Source organism: Microplitis demolitor, chromosome 1 (assembly GCF_026212275.2).
Source record: "Microplitis demolitor isolate Queensland-Clemson2020A chromosome 1, iyMicDemo2.1a, whole genome shotgun sequence".
Lineage (NCBI taxonomy): Eukaryota > Metazoa > Arthropoda > Insecta > Hymenoptera > Braconidae > Microplitis > Microplitis demolitor.
Window position 1 is genome coordinate 10,307,871 of NC_068545.1, and position 24,630 is coordinate 10,332,500.

Sequence of the window (24,630 nt, forward strand, 5' to 3'; positions counted from 1 at the left end):
ATGAGTCAAAACTCATTTAAATCTTGATTTTGCTCCCTGACATTGATTCCTGTCTCAATAACTTATTTTATTGAACATAATCAAGAATTAAATTTTAAAAACCGCTTCATTAATGATTTTCGATTCTTAAATTTTCAAACTTCAGCATAACAGGTAACTTGTTAGAGATTGAAAAGATCGTAAAAAAACAATGGCATGTGATAGCATTTTCGAGCTCGAAAATATATCTACACTAATGTTTTCGAGCTCTTTGAGGCTGAAAACAGCGGGAAGTTTTGGAGCTGGCCCGCAGGGTCAACCGACGCCCAGATTTTTTTTTGTTAGTTTTAATTGAATGTGCTTTTTGAAAAGCACTGATTTGATTCTTTCTAGTAGAAAACCACCTTTGAGATTCACTCTACTCTACAGTACTTAAACACAACTTCAGTATTTGATAATCATACAACTTAACATTAAAATTATAATAATTATAAAGTTTAACGTCTGTAAAAACTATATCACATGAATAAAATCCAGTCTGCTTCGACTTCTGAATTAAAAGATTAATCACTCCCTGACTTATTTCATTCTGTACATTAGTTATTGCATCATTACATAAATCTTCTACGAATATCCTAACAGAAGTCTTCATAGCATACTCTTTCTCATACTTCAAGACCAGTCGAAATGAACAGTTAATGTTTTCCAATTCTAAGTACTAGACATCATAAATTGGTCCATAACTTTTTTTTACATTAAACTCATCGGTAATTAACAATGGCTTTGCGAAAATTTCTTTTGCAAGCTGGCTACTATATGGTTTTCCCCAACTTTGTTCAGCAGAAGTCTTTGATTCACTAGTGTCTCTATTAATAAAATCAATGAGTGCGTAATTATGTATACATTTTCCACATGCTTCAGAAATACAAGTGCAAGATCTTTGAATTACGTGTCTTGCATCGTTCAACTGAAAGAATCGGTTTTTTATTAAAATTTCTTTACATTTTAGCATATTTATTATCAAATATATAAAGTCAACTTACTTGCAACTCTACTTTGTACGGAGTTTCAGTGACACTAGTCTGCCTGAAGACCTTACATTTTATTTTGGTCGGTAAATTTCGAATTCTTAACTCTTCAACATCAACAACATTTACCTCACTTAATTTTATACTATTCACAATTTTTTGTTTGTTAAACTCAATTGAATGAGTAATTTTTTCAAAGCCAATTTTGATTATTTTATTCATTATGACATTTTACAAAGGTTATCCGGAATAAGTATATTTACATCTCTTTTTTTTCTTTTTAAAAAAATTAATTTTTCCAATTATTCTTTTTTGCATTAATTAATAATTTATTTACAACATTTACCCACAGATATTTTAGCTTACTCAAATTTTTATTTGAATAAATAATTTTTTTCATTAAATGTCCATTGTATTCATAGCCTAGTATAGGGAGTGAAATTATTTTTTTAGTCACGGATGGCGCTACGAACGGTTGCCCTCGGAGCGAATATTAACTAAGGAGTACTCTAGTTCATAAAACAATCGTTAATGTAAAATTTTTAAAAGAACACACATACAGAGTTTGGAAATCGGCTCTATATCGGGTCATTACTGGGCCAAGAATGTCGATTAATGGATCAGCAATGGCAATTTTTATCTGCCGATAAACGGATTATAGTCAGAATGATAACCTCGGCCCATTCACGGCGCTCGACAATTGGCCGACTAATGGCAACCAGCAATCAGCCAAGCAAGCAAATAAATTAAATTAAAAAAAAATTTCAATTTTATTATCCTATTAGAATTCATGATTATTATCGTTTGAACTATTTAAATAGGGTAAATGATGTGAAAAAAACTCGGTGAAAATTCTGCTGGGCTCCGGGCGTGAACTGCCGTTCTTCCGATTGTCAGGTCTGAACGCTGGCTACTGGACGAACCTACTAATGTTGAGCTGATATTTATAAATGATTTACTTATTCATTTTACTACGACCACTCGGTTTTATGAAATGTAAAGAGCACTATAGTGAATATTATTGATTATTTAGAAAAAAATTAATAATTTCGTACTATTTTTATAATAAATACATAATTTTAAAAAATAAAATTAAATTTAATTGATTATTTATTAAAAACCCAGTTGAATTATCTTGCTCTACCACCATTATTGAAAATAACATTTATTCTTAAAATATGTCTTATTTTTTAATTAAATTAATTTTTATAAGTAAAGTTATAAAATTGCGGTTGTTGATTGCAAATAATAACGAACTAAAAAATATTTTAATTGTTAGTTGTAAATAATTTTAATCGGAAAACTTGAATATTTATTAATTAAGACATAGTTTAATTCAAAAATAACTAATTATTAATTAAAGAAAACTTTAATAAGTTATTTGAATAATTAATAATTGATGAATAAGTATTATAAGTAACCATTCATTGGCCAGTCATCGGCAACGTCGTATGACTATTGATTCCGGTATAGAAAGTCATATTCCGATATGAAACCAGTAATACCATAACATATGCATTCAAAAATTTTAATAAAAACTCAATTCGCATTGACTACGCTATTTTTATGAAAAATTAAACGGCTGCTGGTAATTAACCAGGTTTGAGCCATTACTAATTGCCAATACTTGGCCGAGCGACTGCAGTCAGACATTGGCCAACCTACGGCATTTTTTCCATTAACGGCGACTTTGTATGGGCACGGAAACAACTAAAAACGTTTGTAATACAGTTTCGTCGCTTTTTCGAATAATAATGTGATATTTTAGAACTCCTGTAATGGTTTTAGCTGAATTGTATAGCGTATCTAATGTTTCTTTTGCTTCAAAATGGTTGTTTCTCAATAAATAAAAACATTTATTATAACTTCTCACAAATAGCATTAACTTTTGCTTACTGTTTTTAAGTCTCTACTCAGAACAACAAAATCTCGGAATCAATTTTTAATATGTAAGAAAAACAAGTGTACAGTGTCAAAAATCGGTACGGACAATAATTTATAGTGAAAAAAAAATTTTTTCAATTTTCAATAATTGAAAAAAAATAGTAGCCACGGAGGTCCCACAGCCGGAGCCACCGGAAACGTTGTGGAATAGATAGTAGTTTGTTGACGAAAATTTTCGGAAAAATCGAAATATGCACGATTTTTAGAAAACGACTTTAAAGTTTTAAAACTTAAAAATAACGCGGAAAAATTTTTCTGAAAAATCAATTATATTTTTTTCTAACAGTACATGGAACAACGAAACTTTTTTATCCTTTGAGTTTTTTTATTTAAAATATTCTTCAAAAAGTTATGACCAAAAAACTATGAACAGAGCGGTTTTTTTGAAAATTTTATACCTTTTGAACCAACGATAAAAAAAATCCCAAAATTTAGGAGGATAAGTTTTTTGATGAGTACTAAAAAATATAAAAAAATAAGAGAAATTAAAAATTATAATCCTTAAAACCGTCTGATTTGGCGTGAAATGCCCCATATATTAGGGTGGTCCGAAAAAATCGAATAGTTTTTTTTTCATTCTATACCCTGAAAAATAAGTTGGTAGACACCTTGTTGAAAAATAAGTTGGTAGAAAAAATTCTCCCCAAGTATGAGCTCTCAATTTTAATAGGAAAGTCCTCCGCTTCTCAGTTTTTTATTTTTTCCTTACTATTAAAAGGAAAAATTCATATCTCGGTATTTACTATTTGGAAAAATATTTCGTCTTTTGTATCTATAGGAAATTGAATTTCTACAAAAAAGGTCTCTTACAATTTTTTTGTAAACCTTACCGTTCAAAAGTTATTAAAAGTTGAAGTTTGATTATTTTCAGACAGATTTCTTTTTTCTAATGAATTTTATAATCCTCAAAAAAAATTATTATGATTTGTCAGATTAAATTCAACTAATTCAAAAACACGTGCTTAATAATCACATCATTTATTAAAACATCGAATTGTTAAATCCATAAATTATAAAGCAAGCAATTAATACGACTTTTACAAATAATATTCAATTCACTCATTACACGGAAAAAAGAAAACAGGAATAATTGCTGATCGAACGAGCATTTATTACATTTTCAAATAGTAACACAGCGCTTCATAAACGAAACTGTAAAAGTTACACTTTGGCGCCGCGCAGTAAATTTTACATTTTAAGTATGAAATATTACAGTTTGAAAATGTATCAAGTTTACTTTCTCACACTGTAATATTTGATGAAAATTATCAAAGTATAATTCGATAAGCTTTAAAATTGACCGTTTTTCTCAGCAAGTTTTTCGAAAAAATTATTAAAAGGATTTGTTTTGATATTATTAGGGATAAATTTACAAAAAACCTAGTAAGATTTATGTTACATTATACATTATCTCTTGTAACTAGTTAACACTTACATCTACTATTTATAATTACAATGACATTATGATCTATCAATTATGACTTGTTGGGGTAATTTTTATTTTATCCAAGGATTTTTGTTGCTTAGTTTACATACATCTTTTAGAATATCATGTGTGTTAAGTTTGTTTGTATAGAAATCTATTGCTTGATTGTGTATTACTGTTTTTAGTAAAGGTATATTTAGAGATTCGTGCAGCTCATGATTTGCGATTCGCGGACTTGCATTGGCGATCATTCGTAGGCATTTATTTTGGACAACTTGTAGTCCTTTATAATTGGTGTTATTTGTGTTACTCCAAATTGGGCACGCGTACAGTAGAATGGGCCTAATGCACATATTATAAATCGTCAATTTATTTTTAATAGAGACTTTGCTACTGCGATTTATCAATGGATATAACATAGATAATGCTGCGTTTGCTTTTCGAATAACTGTTTTTACTTGCTCGTTAAATAGTAATTTTTTATCTAAGGTAAGGCTTAAATACTTTGCAGTATTTGTTAGTTTTAGAGTTTCACCGTTCATTTGTGCCGTCACAGTTGGACTTTCAAGTTTATGTGTAAAAATTATTATTTCAGTTTTTTGTTACATTTATTTTAATTTTCCATTTATTATAGTAGTCTAATAGTATTTTAATATGAGTTTGTAATTCACGAATTATTATATCTTTGTTAAAAGAATTTGTAAGGATACCAGTGTCATCGGCGAACAAGGCTATTGAGGTTTTAGGGATTTTGGGGATATCATTAATGAACAAAAGAAACAGTACAGGGCCTAATATAGAGCCTTGCGGCACACCGGCGACCATATATCTAAGTGTACTTAGCTTATCACCAACTGCGACCTTAAATGTTCTTCCTTTTAAATAGTTCAAGATAAACTTAGTTATATATATCGGTATATTATAGTGTGAGAGTTTATATATTAGTTCCTTGTGCCGCACGGTGTCAAAGACCTTCTCGATGTCTAGAAGTAATAAACCCGAGCTTCTGTTTCTATTGAAATTATCTGCAATGAAGTCTGTAACACGAGCTAATTGCTGGACTGTGCTATATTTATTTCGAAAACCAAATTGCTCTGCCAATAGGATATTATTTTCATCGAGAAAGCCTCTGACCCGCATGTTTACAATGCTCTCCAGTAGTTTTCCCAGTGTGGATAGGAGGCTTATTGGCCGATAATTTTGAAGAAATAGTTTATCATTTCCAGGCTTTCGGAATGGCAGTATTTTTGCTTCCTTCCATGGCTTGGAAAAGTATGACAGCATGAGACACGCATTGAATATGTATATAAGCTGAACGATTGTTTTCTTTTGTAAATTTTGTAATATTATATTTTGTATCTGATCATTGCCTGGTGCTTTTTTAGACTTAGTTTTTTTTATTACTTTTTTTAATTCACAAGATGTAACGAGTGGTACCGTATCTATATCGGCGATTTTAACTTGGTTGTATAGGTTATTTACTTCTTTGTCAGTAATGTTGTCACTTAGGTTTTGCGTTAACGTATAGGTTTGAAAAAAAAAAAAAAAAAAAAAAAAATATTTTAAACAATTGTGAATATGAAATTTTTGTTTTTTGCATCAAAATATACGTGGAAAACACATTATATCTCATGGGTTGAGTGCGATATCCTTTTTGATGTTATTTGCAGGTATATCTTGATTTTGTCACGATTTTCGAATCCAACTCCACCGTCTATCTTACGGCATTAAATGGTATCTTCAAAACATCAGCGATCGCATCCGCTTTAGATTGATTGTCATATACTAGACCAGCTCTGGAATGCAGGGTACGTATGATGTTGGAAGTATTTTTACGCATTTTTACTGCATTCTAAAGTGTGTGGTCTTCTATATTTAAAGATTTTAATTTTTTTGCTGTTGATTCATTTCGATGATTTTTAATAGATGTACGAACTTCATTTATTAGATTTTTATATATACTTTTATGTATAGCTGATCGCGATCGCTGATTGAACAAAATTGTATTTAAATTTGGAATATAACAATTCTAGAATATCTTTCTTACCAGGGAAAATAGAAGTGGCTGGGCACGAACTCGTAGTGAGCACCGAACTACTCCTGCTGCTGCCAAGCACTCGTGACTTTTTTCTTCTCCAAATCTATCTTTTCTCCCAAGAAATTTTTTTTCTTGGCTTAAGCAACTTTTGTTTTCTTCGTCGGAGCATATAAAAATATTTGCATGCAAAGTATAGCACTTGTTCCGAGAAAGTTTGTTTTCTTCAGACAAGAGAATGCAATATTGCCGCAAAAAAATTATGTATCTTGCTTAAAAAAAAATATCTCTTGCTTTAAGTAATATAAGCTCTTGAAACAAGTAAAAATCTTTTGATTTAAGTGTAAAAATATGTTGACATGAGAAAAAAAATTTTGATTCAAGATGAAAATTTGAAGATAATTGTTTACTTGGTGCAAGTATATTTTTATTTTCCGAATCGATAAAAAAAAATTCTTGAATCAAGAATATTTTCCTTGATTCTAGTAAACTGTTTTTTCTGCCGATAATCTCTAATATTGGAGCATGGGTCTTGGCTTAGTGCAACGTGCACTCACATATACTATTTCAAAAATATTTACTGACAATTGAATAGAATTAGTATTTTCGTACATCCAGCTAATTACCGTGATACGGTCCTAAATTTCAGTATCTAAAATGTAAAACGAATTCGAATGCAAGTGATTTCATGGAATTGAAACACAAATTTTCAATTTTAAAGCTTTAATGAATGATTGTCAAACTGCAAAAGTTTAAAAAGTTAATTTTTAATTTTCTGAAACTTATTAACGATATTTTAAAATATAGTTTTACTATTTTTACATTTTAAATAGTAAAAGTTCGTGATTGCTAAGGCATTGGTGATACTTGATATAGAAATTTTAAAAATTAGAGTGTGAGATGTAATAGTTCTATTTTCTACGTAAAGATTAATAATTAAATGCCCGCACTGTAAATCTTCTCGAATTACTCAAAAAATTTTCTTATTTGATAGTTTAATTTTTACACAACAGTTAAACTGTAATTTTTACAGTTTTGAAGAGGAATAAATGATTTTTAAAGAAAAGTACTTTTTGTAAGCAATAGGTAATAATTATTTTACATTTTGTTGCAACAAATTATTCCTCTTTAAAACTGTAAAAATTACAGTTTCGGAACAAGTACTATACTCTTTATGCAAGTATTTTTATATGCTCCGACCAAAAAAACAAAAGTTGCTTAAGCCAAGAAAAAAAATTTCTTGGGAGAAAAGATAGATATAGAGAAGGGGAAAGTGACGAGTGCTTGGCAGCAGCAGCAGGAGTAGTTCGGTGCTCACCACGAGATCGCGCTCAGCCACTTCTATTTTCTCTGGTAAGAAAGACATTCTAGAATTGTTATATTCCAAATTTAAATGCAATCTTGTTTAAGTATTTTTTTGTCACCTGACAGAGTAACTAGTACCTTTTTGGAATGTACTATAGTATATCCTATAATACATCATGACTTTAATATATAATATTAATGTTTGCTTAAATAATTTTCTCGAAATAAAAAAACGAAAAATTACGTTTAGATGAAAAAGAAAAAAAAATTTACATTTGGCAGTGGGTTCTATTACTATTTAAACTAGGTAGTGAAAAGAATAAACACAAATATTACTAATTGAAAATGTTGTCACGATTGCAGATCGTGATCGGCGTAGGTACGATATTCGTATAAAATGTAGTGAATAAAAGGGTACTTACATTGATCAAGGACCGATCTTATGACCTGGGCTCACGTGACCAAATGCTCAGTTTATTCTATTTTATATTTAATTCGCGCCCACACAATATTGTTGAAGACAATATTGATAAAACCCAAAACGATTTCCAATTTATTATGTGACTGGTCTAATTTCACAATCAAGCGTCGAGCGGTAAACGTAAGATTGTGTACCCCCTACCGGAACTATCAGTCTGAGCGGCTAGACCGGTAGAAAAATAAGGGATAAAGGAAGGTGGGTTGCCAAAAAGCCTCGTGAAGCTAGTATCTCATTGTCAAAGTAAAATTGTCTGATAAATAATGTTTTTTAAATGTTTTATGTTAATGAGTATTTATTTATTAAGGACTTAATATTCTCAAAATACAAAAGGGTTACAAATGGCAATATTTAGAATAGTAAATATAAAAGTAAATGTTTCATGCATATAGTTTACAAATATTTCAGAGTATATTAAAAGAAGAATACCAAACAATGGTTACAATGTTTAAAACCTTACCCTAAACAGGTTTTGGTGAGGTGTCAGGACTGTCAGCAGTAACACAGGACACTTATTCACAACGGGTTCTCGCGGTTAATTAATGTGATTCTAATTTATCGAATTATTTATTTATTTAGTATACTTTGTTGTATCAATTTCAATGTTTATGCGTTTTTAAACCTCCGTAGGTTAAAGTAAAATGAAGGTCTTCGCGCTTCTCGCGGTAAAATAATTTCAATGTATTCAAATTCTTCGCGTCTTCGCGGTAATATAAAATATAAATTTATAAGATCTTCGCGTATTTTCGCGGTAAAAGTATTTCAAAATATTATTCAATTCTTCGCTTTTTCGCGGCAAAATATTATTCAAAATCTTCGCATTTATCGCGGTACAATATTCTTTGATTTTTCACGTTTCTCGTGATATATTTCAATATAAAATAATAAAAGAAATGCAATTAAATGGATTAAAATAAGATGAAGATAATCAATGCTGTACCGGTGCTAAACGGTTGATATTAGTTCACGACTTACAACAATCAAGGACCAATCGTACGATCTGGGCTCACGTGATCGGATGCTATACGCTGTAAGGGTCTGCCCTTGCTTCCCCGTACCAGGAGGTTCGGACAGCCCTTCTGAAAATGCTCGTGTGGATGTTGAGCACCGGGTTCGTAAATGCCTGATATAGCCGAGTACGCGGCTCGATTTAGGATAGTGAAAATAGGTTGAAATAATTAAAGAATAAATAAATATAAGTAGAGATAATTTTCACAATTAATTGTTTCTTTATTTAATGATAAATACTTGAAGTTAAAAAAACTTTGAAAATATTCATGAAATTTTATCACTACGGAAACCAAGCAAAGTTCCACTGCGCATGCGCCACTCTCTTTCGTCGGGCCTGATGATTCTCACTCGGATATTCAAATTTTATATTATTTTATTTTCTTGAATTAATATTTATAAATTAATATTTACTAAACTTATTTAGATTTATTCGTACAGTGACGAGAAAGTACGGACAACAAATAAAAGTTTTGCAGGCATAGCGATTGGATAAATCAATTAAAATATAGAAATCAATTAAATAAATATATAAATAAATTAAATTAATAAAAGACGATAAATGACTTAGGAAAATTCCCTCACGTGTTTGACAAATTTTGTTGAAAATATAAATTTAACCTCTATTCCAAGGAACTTACGTCGACTTGTCCCAGGTGTTGAGCCATTCTCGGATTCTCCTTGGACAAAGCTGGACGGGAAAAACCTAGACCACAACTTCACGAGAAAACAGACTTCAAAAAAGGCGTCTGCCTGACAAAAACTTTAGCACCAGTAAATTTAGAAAACTAGTAAGTAGTGCAGGTTGAGCGACTGCTTAGCTCGGCTTCTAGGTTGAAAATATTTTTTCTGGCGTCTGGCGACGAGGTGTGCCTGATCGACCCCCCTGTCGTCATACTGCGGAACTGCATACCTCCCGCGCGAGGGCGGATGCGCAAAATAAAATGGCGCGAAATTTAATTTTTGCTGACCTGGCAGTCGAACACCAGGTCACCCCGTCACAACGCTAATATCGCGTTGATTATGCTTCTGAAGCTAGTAGAAAATAATACCGATTATACGAGTGCTTACGACGATCAAGGACCGATCCAATGATCTGGGCTCACGTGACCGAATGCTCAATCGGGATATCAATCCTCTAGCCACGAACACCGTCAAGTGTCCGGAGTTCGGTAAGGTTCAGAGTTTGATTTCCAAAAGAACTGATGAGCTAAAGTCCATGGTCTTTTTATATGATCCTCACATATGAAAAGTGGTGGTAACTAGTTTCCCATACGAGAGGACTCAGACTCGCCCGAAAGTTCTAGGCCAATGCACACGTGTGATCGCTGGGAAACAAATTTTGACTATTAAGTAGGCTGATGACCTGGCGCCACTCTGTCGCCGAGCATGCTCGTATAGGAAACCATAAATTTGGAGATTTCCATTAGCTTTCTCTAATTTCCAAGAATCACATGCTGGTGCGCATGAATTGAAAAGATTGCCATTCTATGATTAGATTATTAAATGGGAACGGATACATAAATTTTAAAAGTACGTTAAGTAAAAATAATGAAATTTCCAGAAAGAGAAATATATAATACGCGTGGTCCATTAGTACAATACGATTTAATTGTAAAGCGTTGACAACGCTCAAGTAGATATATTTGTCCGGTACAACTTCTGGCGTCAGTAAGTCGGCGTTATACATAAAAAGGTTTACGCACAGGAGGTTTTAATGTGTACTTATTTTGGAAGGGAAGAAAAAAAAAATTAAAAATTTTTGAATGTAGCAGCCGTGACAATGTAAAATTTACAGTTTATAGTGGCAATATTGTTATTTTAAGAAACAAGTTTTAATAATTTTTACGTGAAACTTGCTGAAAAAAACTGTCAATTTTAAAGCTTATCGAATTATACTTTGATAATTTTCATCAAATATTACAGTGTGAGAAAGTAAACTTGATACATTTTCAAACTGTAATATTTTACACTTAAAATATAAAATTTACTGCGCGGCGCCAAAGTGTAACTTTTACAGTTTCGTTTATGAAGCACTGTGATATTATTTGGAAATGTAATAAATGCTCATTCGAACAGCAATTATTCCTGATTTTTTTTTCCGTGTAGTAAAGGTGTCTACAAAATCTATTCCAACATCCAGACCACAACCTGACTCATAACAAATTTCTTCTTTTCGAACATCTTTATTACATTTATTGTTTTTACTATTGAAAAGTTTTCTCCGAAGTTTTTTAAACTCAACTGTCTGTACTTTAGATTTTCCTCGGCATGCTATTTCATCTTTTTTCATTCTGTATTTTATTAAGAACTTAGTTGTCGGTGAGCTCTTTATTTTTTAACTTCCCGCTAAGAAAATCGACGATTTTCAAAAATTTCGGGAAGTTATTGTTTTCACCCCGATTTTCGAAAATCGAGTTTTCATCAAATGCCGACGTTTTGAGGTCCTAGGAAGCTATTCTGACTATTTTCAGAATGATGTCCGAGTGTGTGTATGTGTGTGTGTGTGTGTGTGTGTGTGTGTGTGTGTGTATGTAAACTCTTTGTAACTTTTGAACTAATTAATCGATTTCGATGGTTGAGGTGGCAATCAAAAGAGCTTGTTGGCCGTCAACTTTCCTGAAAATTTCAGATCATTTGATCGAATAGACTCGAAAATATTTGCGAATTACGAAAAAAAAAAAAATTTTTTTTTTAGTTTTTTATTGATTTCTCAGAAACGACTTATACGATCGACTTCAAAATCTAATCAGCTCTAGTACTCAATAAAACGCGTCGATTGCCACCTCAAACATCAAAATCGGATAATTCGTTCGAGAGTTATCGCGGGAGAAAGAAATGGTGAAAAACGGTTTTTTTCTAAATATTATCCAAACGACTGACGCGATCGATTTCAACTTTTAATCAGCTCTAGAATTCAATAAAACGCGCCGATTGCCACGTCAACTATCAAAATCGATTGATTAGTTCAAAAGATATCGGTGTTGAAAAGTTAAAAAAATAACATTTTATGTTATTTTTTCTGGATAAATCATAATATAACGTACTAAAATGTGCCTGATATCATGCCACCTCATTTATTTTATGGTTTCTTTTGATCATATAATGTCATCGAACTTGGTTTTTAGTTTAAATCATATTATCAACAAAAAAATCGATAAAACGTAGTTCTTAATATTTTTATCGGATATTTCATATTTTATTGTTTCTTACATGAGTCAAAACTTATTTAAATCTTGATTTTGATCCCTGACATTGATTTCTGCCTCAATACACTTATTTTACTGAACATAATCAGGAACTAAATTTTAAAAACCGCTTCATTGATGATTTTCGATTCTTAAATTTTCAAACTTCAGCATAACAGGTAACTTTTTAGAGCTTGAAAAGATCGTAAAAAAACAATTGCATGTGATAGCATTTTCGAGCTCGAGGAGCTCGAAAATATATCTACACTAATGTTTTCGAGCTCTTTGAGGTCGAAAACAGCGGGAAGTTTTGGGGCTGGCCCGCAGGGTCAACCGACGCCCAGATTTTTTGTTAATAGTATCAATTGTAACGTTTCCAAGATTTTTATAGATAATCCCAGCACTAACTCGAATGTCATTTGACGATGACCCTTCATAATGAAGATGTTCTGGAGCAGTGCTAGTGATTGTTTTATTAAGGGACTTATTAGCTTGATTTGATTCACAAGGACTCAGTTTATCAGCAACGTTAGCAAACGAATGAAAAATAGTTTGAAGTTTATCTCGCAGTATGTTTTTGGTTAAGCCTTTACCTCCGGGCAGAATGTTACACTTATAATTTTGTCGATCAAGCTTGTACCTACACCAATCACCACATGCTGAATGATTGTCATAAGCATGAGGTGCAATGTTCAACAGACCAGATTTTGTCGCTTCAGTATCATTTTTATTGCATACCTCAAGCGCGAAAGCGCTGAGGGTGCTTTATGATCGATCTAAATTTTGTGGTCGTTGGTTCTGGTTGCTCGCATCTGAGAAGTTTAATTTTTCTTGCGAATGAAGACAGCTGAGCAACTTTAATAACAATTATAACCTTTTGTTGAGTCCTGTTTTTCGATTTGAGTATGAATCACAGAAAGTATACAATGAGTCGCTGCAGCTTGTTTATCGAACTGTATTTGTCTATATGACTGTAATTTCTCATCTCAAATTTCATGCATCTGAATTTAGAGCTGAAGGGCATGAACTTAAGTTTCTATAGGAGCCAGAACTCTCTGAGACCATGAATTGCCTTCTTGTTTCAGCCAAGAAGAGTGATGATGTCAAATATTACTTTCTATAAATTTTGATGAAAGCTTTCGACGCGATATCAAAGCGGTGGGATTGTCACCCGAAGCGACGTGGTGCCAATGGCAAGACCTAATGAGCTTTTCTATTTTAGCAAAGATATGAAAATTTTCAACCGATAAGCTGGAGTGTTTATCTAATGCAACACAATAGTGGAATCAGACCACAGACATGATTCATCAATCTCAATTTACAAAATGCGCTTCACTATGCTGTATGGCTGCACAAGAAGCAATAAAGTGCATATGTTCAGTCAAAGTAGAATTAGCGGCTTTTAAGTAGCCTCGTACTATTTGGAGCAAGTCAAATTTTTATATAAACGCCCATGAGAGTCAGATGGACGCAAATAAAAGCAGACCCCATAGGCTTTTTCACTAGCATCGCAAAAACCATGCAGCTGAACATCAACAGAGTTCGGTATTGTAATCCCACGATGAAAATGCCAATTCTTTGTTAAGTAAAGATCATCTTTATACAAGAACCATTGTAAATAAATTTAATCGAAAACGACTTATAATAATAAAAAGATCATACTGCAATTTCGGACCGACCATTAGTACGTTATTTATGGCGACGCTGATAGAAGTCTTTGAAGTGCCTTCGAATACGACGCGAATTTTAGAGGTAATAATGTCTTCTTTAACGACTGCATAATGAGAAAGAAAGAAGCTACCGATTGTATCCTCCTGATTAGTCGAAACGGATACATATGCCCTAACTTCTAACATTTATTTAAAAATTCAACTTAATCTCGCTTATAACGGTGATACTTCTGAAATTTGCGCTTTGTCATGTAAAAAGTGTTTTAATTCCGAAGAGTGTGAATTGTCTAACGCAAGTGTTTTTTCTTTTGAATGGCAATAGAATCTCGTATCTCCCGTTGGAGGTTCTTTCTGTATGTTGAGCGTGATGCTCTTCGCAAGTTTTTTCCTCTGACTATAAGAGCTTGGCAGTCTGAAGCTCTTTGATTTTCCGGAAGTGGGTAAAATTAGCGTCTACAGGGTCCAAATTTGATGCTATATGATATGATACGCTACCCGGATGAGATGATTGATTAAGCTTGTCAACAACAGTCCATCCTGACTGAGATTTTTAAAACACTTTTTCAGGATTATTTTCAAGTGTTACCTGATAACGCCACGTAATTTGAGAAATAGTTTAATACTAATAAGATTGTCAATTTTCAAAGAGTTAAAAAATTCAGGATCAGCCAATTAAATGTTCTTGGGTATTTAAGTGATCCACAATAAAAAGTAATTGAAGGCATTGTTTAGCTAATCTGTGACACATATAAAAAGTCAGCAGTCTTCTCGAACTGGCTAAATCGAAAAATCGTTGCTATCTGAGCTGATTACTTAACCAAAGCTCTGTCTTTTAAGAAGGTAATGAAGTTTTGTACAGTAAGTTGCGTTGTACAGCTATTGAATTCTTCCCATTTGTCGCGAGAAAGAGTTATTTTTCACAAAGCGAAACAATTAATATCAAATCTCAAAACTCGACAGGTACTTCTAATGCTTGATGAGCGAGTGGTGTTTTCGCAAATGGTCTACAAAATCTTGACAAGAAAATTCCTCGCTGTTTCACTTTTCTAATAACCTTTGAAGTAATGAAACTTACGAATGGGAAATATATTCTGATTTTAATCTACGAGAGGAAGAGACAAATCATAAAACCCTAGTCACCCAACAAAGGAACCATCAAATGATGGCTGAGCAAGGTAGACAAGAATGTATTGTTATTATTGCATCAATTATGAGATGCGATAGAAAAGCCAGTAAGTGAGTATGGCTGGTTTCTACAATGATCAGCCCGTTGATTAGTTATAGTATAGATTGCTCTTGAGCAACATTTATATCTCCCAGAGGGCGTTACGAAAATGAGTACGGGCTAATCATCGCTATTTTTTCGATTCTCAACAAACAACGAGTTTTTTTTTTGCTCCAAGCTATCACCTAGTGACGATGTTATCGAAGAAGTAGGTTTGCGTATTATCTTTTAAATGCTGCGATAAAAATCTCATCGTGATACCGTAAGCTCCAAAATGTTGTCCTTCGAATTTGGTGCAGTAATCTATGAGCTCATCAGATTTATCTAGCAATACTTCAAGCTTATTTTGATATATTTAAGCAACTCACGCACTTTTTCTATTTCAGAATACCTTTTCGGAAGAATAGACGTATTCGCTGTGAGGGAAGGCATAGTAGGGGAATTTAAATCGACTGAAGCGTTCGCAGTGGTCACTTTGAACATTACGGGAGGCTACTATAACCGAAATTGTAAACAAAAAAACGTAAAAATTTTTTTTTTCGTTTTAATTTAAATAAATTAAATAAAAATGAGACACCAAAGTTATTGTGTAGTGAATTGTAAAAATACGAGCAGAAAAAGTGAGTGCAAATTTTATGAATTTCCTACTGCTAAATGGAAAATAAATCAATGGAATCAGTGGATAGCTGCGGTTAAAAGGCTAAAGTAAGTAGTACCATAACCTAATTGTTATCAAAAAAATAATTCGGAGTGTTATAAATTTTTGTAAAAATGTTAAGTTTAGCAAGCGTAAATAATTTTTTTGCAATTCTGTAATGAAAAAGTAAAAAAAAATTTATAAGTAAATAATTTGTTATATTACAGAAATTTAATAATTTAAAGAAAAATAAAAGCTATCACAAAGTGAAAAAATTTTGATTTTGTAAACAGTTTTATTAATACTGTGCCGAAATAATGAAAAATATATATTTATAGCGTTGATGGATCACCGTGGGTTCCCAAGCCATATGATTGTATTTGTAGTGACCATTTTATTGGGGGTAAAAAATCAGAAGAGGAGTTGAGTCCTAACTACATTCCAACAATATTTCCTTCAATTTACAAGTCTCCAAAAGTTGATGAATCTTCGGTCATAAACAGGTAAAAATTATTTAGAAAAACTAGACCCATGTTAATAACATAATTATGATAATTTTATATTTTCAGATACAAGCGTTTAATAAACCGGCGAGTAAAAAAATCACCTCCAAAATCCAGTTCTGAACTCACTGTATTAGAACCGATGGAAGTGATAAATGAATATAATAATCCTCCGATTGTGTCTTTAAAAGTTGACCAAGAGTGTCAAGTTGATTTTTATTCAAACTCTGATGTCAATTCTCAAACGTTTATTTGCAATCGTTATGTCACAAATGATTTGTGTCATGCTGAAACTCAGACAGAAATTCAAATGGTTGAAGATACTAGGCCGATAAAAATTCATGCTAGTAATAAAAAATTTGTTAATAAAAAATGTGGTACTGATCAAAAAACGTTTGCTGATAAGGAAAGTCAAGCGGATAATAAAATCTTCAGAGGATTTGCATCGGTGACAAAAGATCAAGAAATCATTGATCTGGCCGGTGTATCATTCCCAAATTTTGATTTCTTATTGAGTAGACTATGTACACCTACGCCACGAAAATACATTGTGTCAAAAACAGACAGACTATTAATTTTTTTAATGAAAATTAAAACTGAATTAACATTTTCGGCACTCGGTGTATTATTTAGTGTTCACAGAACAACAATTTCAACAATTTTTTATGAAATCCTACAACATCTTGCTAGTGCGACAAGAAATTTAGTATTTTGGCCAGATATCGACGCAGTACAAGAAACAATGCCTGATTGTTTTCTATCTGATTATAATAACACCAGAGTCATTATTGATTGCACTGAATTTCGAATAGATATTCCTACAAGTGTCGATAACCGTGTTCTTACTTACTCACAATACAAAAAGAATTTCACAGCCAAAGTTCTTATTGGTATAACTCATGGAGGTTTTATATCCTTGAGATCTGATGTAGCTGGAGGACGGAAATCAGATTCTCAGCTTACAATAGAGTCAGGGTTGTTGGATTTATTGGAGGATGGTGACATAGTTTTGGCTGATTAAGGTTTTCCAGAAATCAAAACAGTGATTGACGCAAGTAGCAAGAAAGTACAAATGGTCATGCCGCCTTTTCTAGAGAAAAAAAATGAATTTTCAAGTATAGAAACTCAACAGGCATACAATGTTGCAAGGGTCAGGATTCACGTTGAAAGAATTATGCAGCGGTTAAGGACTTATCAAATATTGCATAAAATTCCACAACATTTGTTCCATTGCATTGATGATATTTTGAACATTTGTTGTGTTTTGGTTAATTTACAGCCTCCAATTATTTCTGATAAAAAAGATCCTGAAAATGGGGGATAAAAATATTTTATTACTCATAACAGTTGGTCAGTGAGTACTTGTAGAAATACAAATTTATATTTGTAAGAAATTGTACATTCATTTTCAGCTATTAATTAGATTAATAATTAAGATTTTTGTAAAACATGTAACAAATAATAAAATACTTTTTAATTAATAGTAATGTAACAGACAATAACACTCTTTACTAACTAAATAAATATAAATTTTTCTGTAACTACTTATCAAACTAATTATTTATAATTAGTTAATACTTTGAACTGATTACTCTTTACTTATTTGTTAATATTACAGCAATTGGTGCTTTTATGCCGTTATAAATTATTGAAAATAAATTACTATATTAAAATATTTGTAAGATCACTTCCAGTAAAGCTTCGTTTTTGGTTTGCACTTTCATCTTTATTACTACTATCTAAATTGTCAGTATTTTCATCGTTGTTATCAGTATTTTCTTTATTAATGTCAGTAGTTGCTACTGTTGCAAACAAAGCTGGCAAATATTGCTCGAAATAGAATTTCTCACTCTTCAAAATTACATTTTTTAAAAATTCTTCGTGTCTGTGGACTTCTATTAAACAACAGCCATCTTCAACTGGTGAAAAAACGAAGAGATCACAAACACTCATGCCGGTGACGTACATTTGTACTTGAATTTGAGTGTAATAAACATCAGATTTTTTGAGCTCCAATTTATCATTAATAAATTCTAAATACCTTACGTTACTAACTTGATCAGCATCATTGATAACCGGTTTATTTTCACAGGTACTAGGACATTGAATTCAACAATTTTAGAAATACAACCGTCATCGATGACAACTCCATCAAGACTTGCACAAAGCCAAGGCTGATATTTACTGACAATTACACCAACCCGTTTAACAGTACAGTTGTACATTTGTTCATATTTTTCTTTAGCAGAAGATTCCATTTTTAAACCATATTTAGTAGAGCTGATATCAATTGTTGATGGATTTAGCATGGCTGAAACCAAATTTTCAACTGGTTTCCTGCTTAGAAATTTTATATGATGAACATTTGAACTTGCAGAAATTCTTAAGCGTCTAGCTTGGAACCAATTGTTACAAGAAGACTGTTGAACAGTTTCACATGACAGTTGAATGATTTCATCTTCCGATAATTGCACGTTATTCAAAAAAAAACTCTCGGAGATTCGGATCCAGCTTATACTGACTTTCATAAATAGAATGTTCCCCGCAAAAAATTAAAAAATTTTGTAAACATGCAGCACATTCTTCTTTCTCTAAATTCAATTCTACTTGCGCCAATAGAGAGTTAATCACATTTCTTACTGTATGTTTATTATTTTTTGTTAACTGTGCTTCCATAATTCGTTTTAAAGGTGAATCGACTTTTAAATCAACATTCCTTATTAAAACATTCTGAGGCTCATGTAATTGAGTGTATTTATGCGGCATCATTTTTTTGAAATACTCTCCTTTAGAATATTTGTGTTTAGCAAATTGACGTGCGCCCGGCTTACCCCATTGCTGCTCGTGACTCGTTTTTGAAGCACTTTCTTCATTATTAATAAAATAAATTAACGCAGCAACATGTTTACACTTGCCGCTCTTATTATATACACAATTACAGTGTACATTTATCACGAAACGTGCAGAGTTTATCTGAAATTTAAATAGAAAAATCTATTAATTATATAATGCTTAAATATTATTTAAAGAAACGAAATAAATGATCTAGATGTGCATTACTTCTAAAGAAGTAGCATAAGGTGTAGCATGGACTGATGCTTGCCAAATAACGCGAGATTTTATCAAAAAACTTTCCAAGTTTCGTCGATGTTCCTCGACTTCTCTTACATGTCCAGCATCAACAAGTTTTTTGCCTTTGGTCATTGTCTCTGGCTGAAATTATATTTGATAGGTGATGGACTGAAATCCTGTCTTTATAATAATATCCATGTCTTTGGTTCGACTAAAAATAATAAAAAAATAAGTCTATTAAATTAGTATATACTTATTCTATTCAGAAAACATTTTAATCATTATTTTTTTTTTTTATTTTTTTAAGAACTATTCCGAGCTTTTGAAATAAATTTTAAGCTACTTAACCTTATAAATGTTTACTGCATTTCTTTATTTATTTTGTCATTATACTTACTCGTGTTTTTAGTACGTTGAGGTCAATTATAAAATGTCAATAACTATTTAATTCTCACATTTTTTATAACTTGTTTATTATTGTTTATAATATTTTTTTAATGAACTTTTTCTTTGAATAACATATAAAAACATACACTGACAGCCTCCCATAGTTCATATTTAGTCTGGCGCTGCAGTTACACTCGGAGCGAATTCATTTCTGGATTGAATTTGCTAAGGAAATTCGCGTACGCGGTTAGAGATTTCTTGACAACGTCGTGTTTACTCTTAAGAGCCTTTCTTTGCTTAGCAACAATAAATTATTGCAAATGAATCAAAGAAAATCAAAATAAAAACAATAAATAATTCAAATGTTATTTAAGTGCTTTAGATGAATAGAAATGCAAAGAGATTGGTGGCCAATTGACTTACTTTGAACGGTTAAAAGATGACAAACTCGTACTTTTGGTTAAAATGCTGCTGTCACTGGTGTGATGTTAATAAGATGCTAGAATCTGATAAATCGCTAAACCAGATAACGTGAATATTTTTATTAATTTCCCGCTATGAAAATCAGATTTTTGAAAAATTTAGGAAGTTATTGTTTTCATCCCGATTTTCGAAACTCTTTTCATCAGATGTCGACGTTTTGAGGTCCTAGAAAGCTATTCTGACTAATTTCAGATTGATGTTTGAGTGTGTGTGTGTGTGTGTGTGCGTGTGTGTGAATTTTTTATAACTTTTGAACTAATCTACCGATTTAAATCCTGGCAATTCAAAGATTTTGTTTGCTGTCAACTTTTCTGAAAATTTCAGATCATTTGATCGAGTAAACTCGAAAATATTTGAGAATTACGAAAAAAAAAGCTTTTTTTCTATTTTTTTAAGCTATTGCATAGCTTCTATCGCGGGCCTTGAGCGCGGGGACCGAATCCAGAAATTCCGTAACGAAAAAACCTCACGCTCCCCACTCCGACGGGCACGGAGGTGTGGCTTGAAGGCCGTGCATCGTCTAATGTCGTTTTAATTCGGCAGTCTTCGACACGGCATTGTGTGCGTGCGATTAGACGTATTGTACGACTCTACGAAACTCCCACGAATCGAGACGAGCTGCTCCGAAATCGGACGAATATATAAGCAGCTGTTTATGAGAAAGTATATAGGTGTATAGATATTTATGTACAACAGTGAATAGCTGTACTTGAAAAATTTGTGTATAAAGTGTTTTGAATATTAATGAACAAAGTGCATTTATTATTAATGAAGAAAGTCACGAAAAAATAGTGAAAGAAAATGAGTGAGTACTCTATATACATACATTTTATTATTATCACAAATGCAGTATTAATTTTGAATTGAAAATATAATACTGCTATAAAGATAACTTAAATTTTTGATATTAAAATGAGCGATATTAAAAGTAGCCCTCTTTTATACCCACAAACACACAGACGCGTATAGTTTAAGTTCTCAATTTAGATTCTCAATGTGTATATATTATATATATATATATATATATATATATATATATATATATATATATATATAAATTCATTCTTCATTATGTATATAACAGAAACCATCAAACCAAGCACGTGTACTATTCAGTACCTTTGTTTTTGGTATATAGATAATGCACATGAATGCCGCGCAGAGAAAGTATATATGATATTATATCTATATAAATGTACATCGCGCGAAATTCGACAATCACTTCTTAATATTGTTATTTTTTTATAAATGAATAATTTTGTTTTGGTGTGTCATTACACTATTTATACCTAATTATTTATACCTATTATTTATACCTAGATATTTTCGTTTTATAGAGAAGAAAAGCGTAAAGAGCTAAAAAGAAAAACTAATGCACGTCAAAGGGCATATTATCAGCGTCAGAAAGATTTGAAGAAAAATGAAGAAATTATAATAACAGTACCAAAATCAAATGCTGAACGTCAAAGGAAATTTCGTCAACATAATGCAGAAAAATCTTACATGGATATGTAATTTGATTTAATAATAATATTTTTTATTTATTTATTTAAAAACAAATTGTAATATATGCTTCAATATTATTTAATTAAACGATTTCATCATTTTTTTTACAGAAAAAGACGAAAATTGTGCAGTGATGAAGTTTCAATGATAAATATTCTTGAATAACCAACAGCTATTGTAAGATAATAAAACCCACATGTATTGTAAAATAATAAAAATATTTTAAACAATATTAACTTTTTATTTATTTAATAAAAGAAAAATTTGTTTTCTTATCGGTCACCACGCTCAAAAAGTGTAACTTGAATTAATATCAAAGAAAAATAAATACTGCATAAATAAAATAAATAAATAATTATAATTGCATAAGTTGATACAAAATGATATGCAATAGCTTTACCGCGGCAGTCCCCGAGTGCCACACGTCTTTTTTTTTTTTTTTAATTTCTCAGAAACGATTCAAACGATAGATAAAATCTAATTATCTCTATAACTATATGAAACGCGTCAATTACCGACTTAACCATCTAAATTGGCTAATTCGTTAATAAGATATCGTCGGAGAAAGAAATGTTAAAAATCGGTTTTTCATGAATATCTTTGTAACGACTAAATTTAACATTTCTTAAACCTAATCAGCTCTAAAACTTCATAAAACGCGCCAATTGCCATCTCGAACATCAAAATCGGTTTATTAGTTCAAAAGATGTCGACGACGAAATGTGTAAAAAATAGCATTTAATGTCATTTTTTCTGGATAAATTATAATACAATGTACTACAATGTACTTAAAGTCACACAAATTCTTTATCTATAAGGTCTCTCCTTATCACTACATAGCGTAATGCAATTCGTTTTATAGTTCAAATAATACTATCAACAGAAAAATTGAAAAAACACCGTTTTTAACATTTTTCTCGGATATTTTAAATATTAACGCTATGATCTGAGTCAAAACTTATTTCAATCACTAACATTATTTTCTATCTGAATACGTTGATTTTATTAAACGTAATCGTGAATGAAAATTTTAAGAAAACTTGTCGATTAATTGTTTTCGATGTCTTGAATTTTTCAAGTTCAATATAAAACATTTTTGTTTTCAAGCTTGAAAAAACTAATATAATATAATGTATTGTCAAGTTGAAAATATTAAAATAACATTTTTGAGCTCTATGAGCTCGAAAACAGTGGGAAGCTTCGGGGCTGGCCCGCAGTGTCAACCGATTTCCAGATTTTTTGTTGATGTTCTCTGCTTCAGCTTATTGGCCTGGAAGCAGATCATCCTCCCATTTTATTTTTCCCCACCTTACCTACCGTGTGGCTGTAGACCGACTTGTCCTTCTGAACTATATCATTACGTGATACCCTATGCCCCATCTTTGCAGTGGAAATATAGAAGCAAGGGAAAAGTGAGCAGGTTCGAGTCCAGAAGATAAAATAATATATTTTCACCAGGAGTAATGAATCCATTGAATTATATTATTTCAAGTAGTATTAATTTTATTTTTTTTTTGTTTTTAATTAATTTGTAATTCATTAATACTACTTGTAAACTACTGAATATTCTTTAAATGCAAGCAAAGGTCTTTAAAGCTGATTCCTCAAGCTTTCCAAAACCCTATGATGAGTCATAATTATCATAATTGAAAATCCAATTGAAGCTATCTGAACAGTACTGACTCATTCCATTCCGAGTATGGTCGGATGGTACTTGTTTTTAGTTATATTTTAAAACCTTTCTGTATAATACAAATTATTTAGATCGTCAGAAATTTTATATCACATTCGTAAGTTTCATTTAATTTTTTTATTTATAGTGAAAGCAGTATGTTTGTGGCAAAGCGTCGGTTGATTTTGAAGACCTGTGGTACAACAACTCCATTGCAGTGTATAGTAGCGTTACTGGATCTTGTTGAGGAATATACTGGATTTGACGAAGTAGAAGTAATTATCATTATTTTGTCTCATGTTATTTATTTATGTTTTATAAAATTCGATATTACTATTCTGCAATTGAAATATTTAATAAATTGAAAGGATATATTTATATTATTGGGAACTGACACGGAGGCGTGGCTTAAAAAATATGAACAGTAGCTTACTTTTAAATGCCTAACTTATATGATAGTAGGGTAAATAAATAGAATGTAATTAAATTTCATAGACATATTATTTTGGACGGATAAAAACCCAAACCAAAAAAATATACATGATGCCAAACGCACTTTATTTGTCGGCTATTTAATGAAATGTGTACTTAAAAAAACAAAAACAATATTTTCAGTTTTTAAGTTTTAGGTTAAACTTTACAAACGTATCTGGCAGTATATAATCGGTTTTTTTAAAATGTGAGGAGCAAACTTTCATTAAACGAGTTATTTTTGCATGCCTTGAGCGAGAAGCGCTGAGGCTATGCTCTATACTCGCCTGAAAATGAAAATCAACTTTTTCTAAATTATCAAAAAAATTTTCTGGTAACACTGAACGATCACCAGCCTCCGGAAATTTATAGAAAATTGCGTTTAAGGTAGTTCACTCGCGACATTCGTAGCCAAAAGTATAGCGTAATCGTAACTACAAAAAGTTAGAGATACTCAATGCCAGAATATTTTATTTTTGTGAGAGACTGCATCCAATACATTTTAGTTCTAAATATACAAATACACACTAATATAACCACACTGATGAGTAAAATAAATATGGCAACTCTGCAAACATTATTATTGAATAGTCTATAGATTAAACGTATAAGT

General features: G+C 31.5%; 1 protein-coding gene and 1 long non-coding RNA gene across 12 annotated transcripts in view; both read left to right on the forward strand.

Annotated features, from left to right (window-relative positions):
• Window positions 1-24,630, forward strand: part of LOC103575415 (S-adenosylmethionine decarboxylase proenzyme) — an 87,520-nt gene that overhangs the window by 34,463 nt on the left and 28,427 nt on the right. For 8 of the 11 annotated variants that reach the window (XM_053743189.1, XM_053743201.1, XM_053743203.1 and 5 more), the window contains one exon: window positions 23,695-23,821. In XM_053743189.1, the coding sequence (XP_053599164.1) occupies window positions 23,695-23,821 (127 nt within the window). Of the gene's footprint in view, window positions 1-15,672; window positions 15,992-16,261; window positions 16,427-16,492; window positions 17,887-23,452; window positions 23,585-23,694; window positions 23,822-24,630 lie in introns of those variants that run through there. The other 3 variants (XM_053743182.1, XM_053743184.1, XM_008555197.3) reach the window with 2 other exon arrangements.
• Window positions 20,999-22,066, forward strand: LOC128669045 (uncharacterized). The gene is made up of 3 exons (XR_008404597.1): window positions 20,999-21,173; window positions 21,706-21,879; window positions 21,985-22,066. It is a non-coding gene; the product is annotated as an uncharacterized LOC128669045 (long non-coding RNA).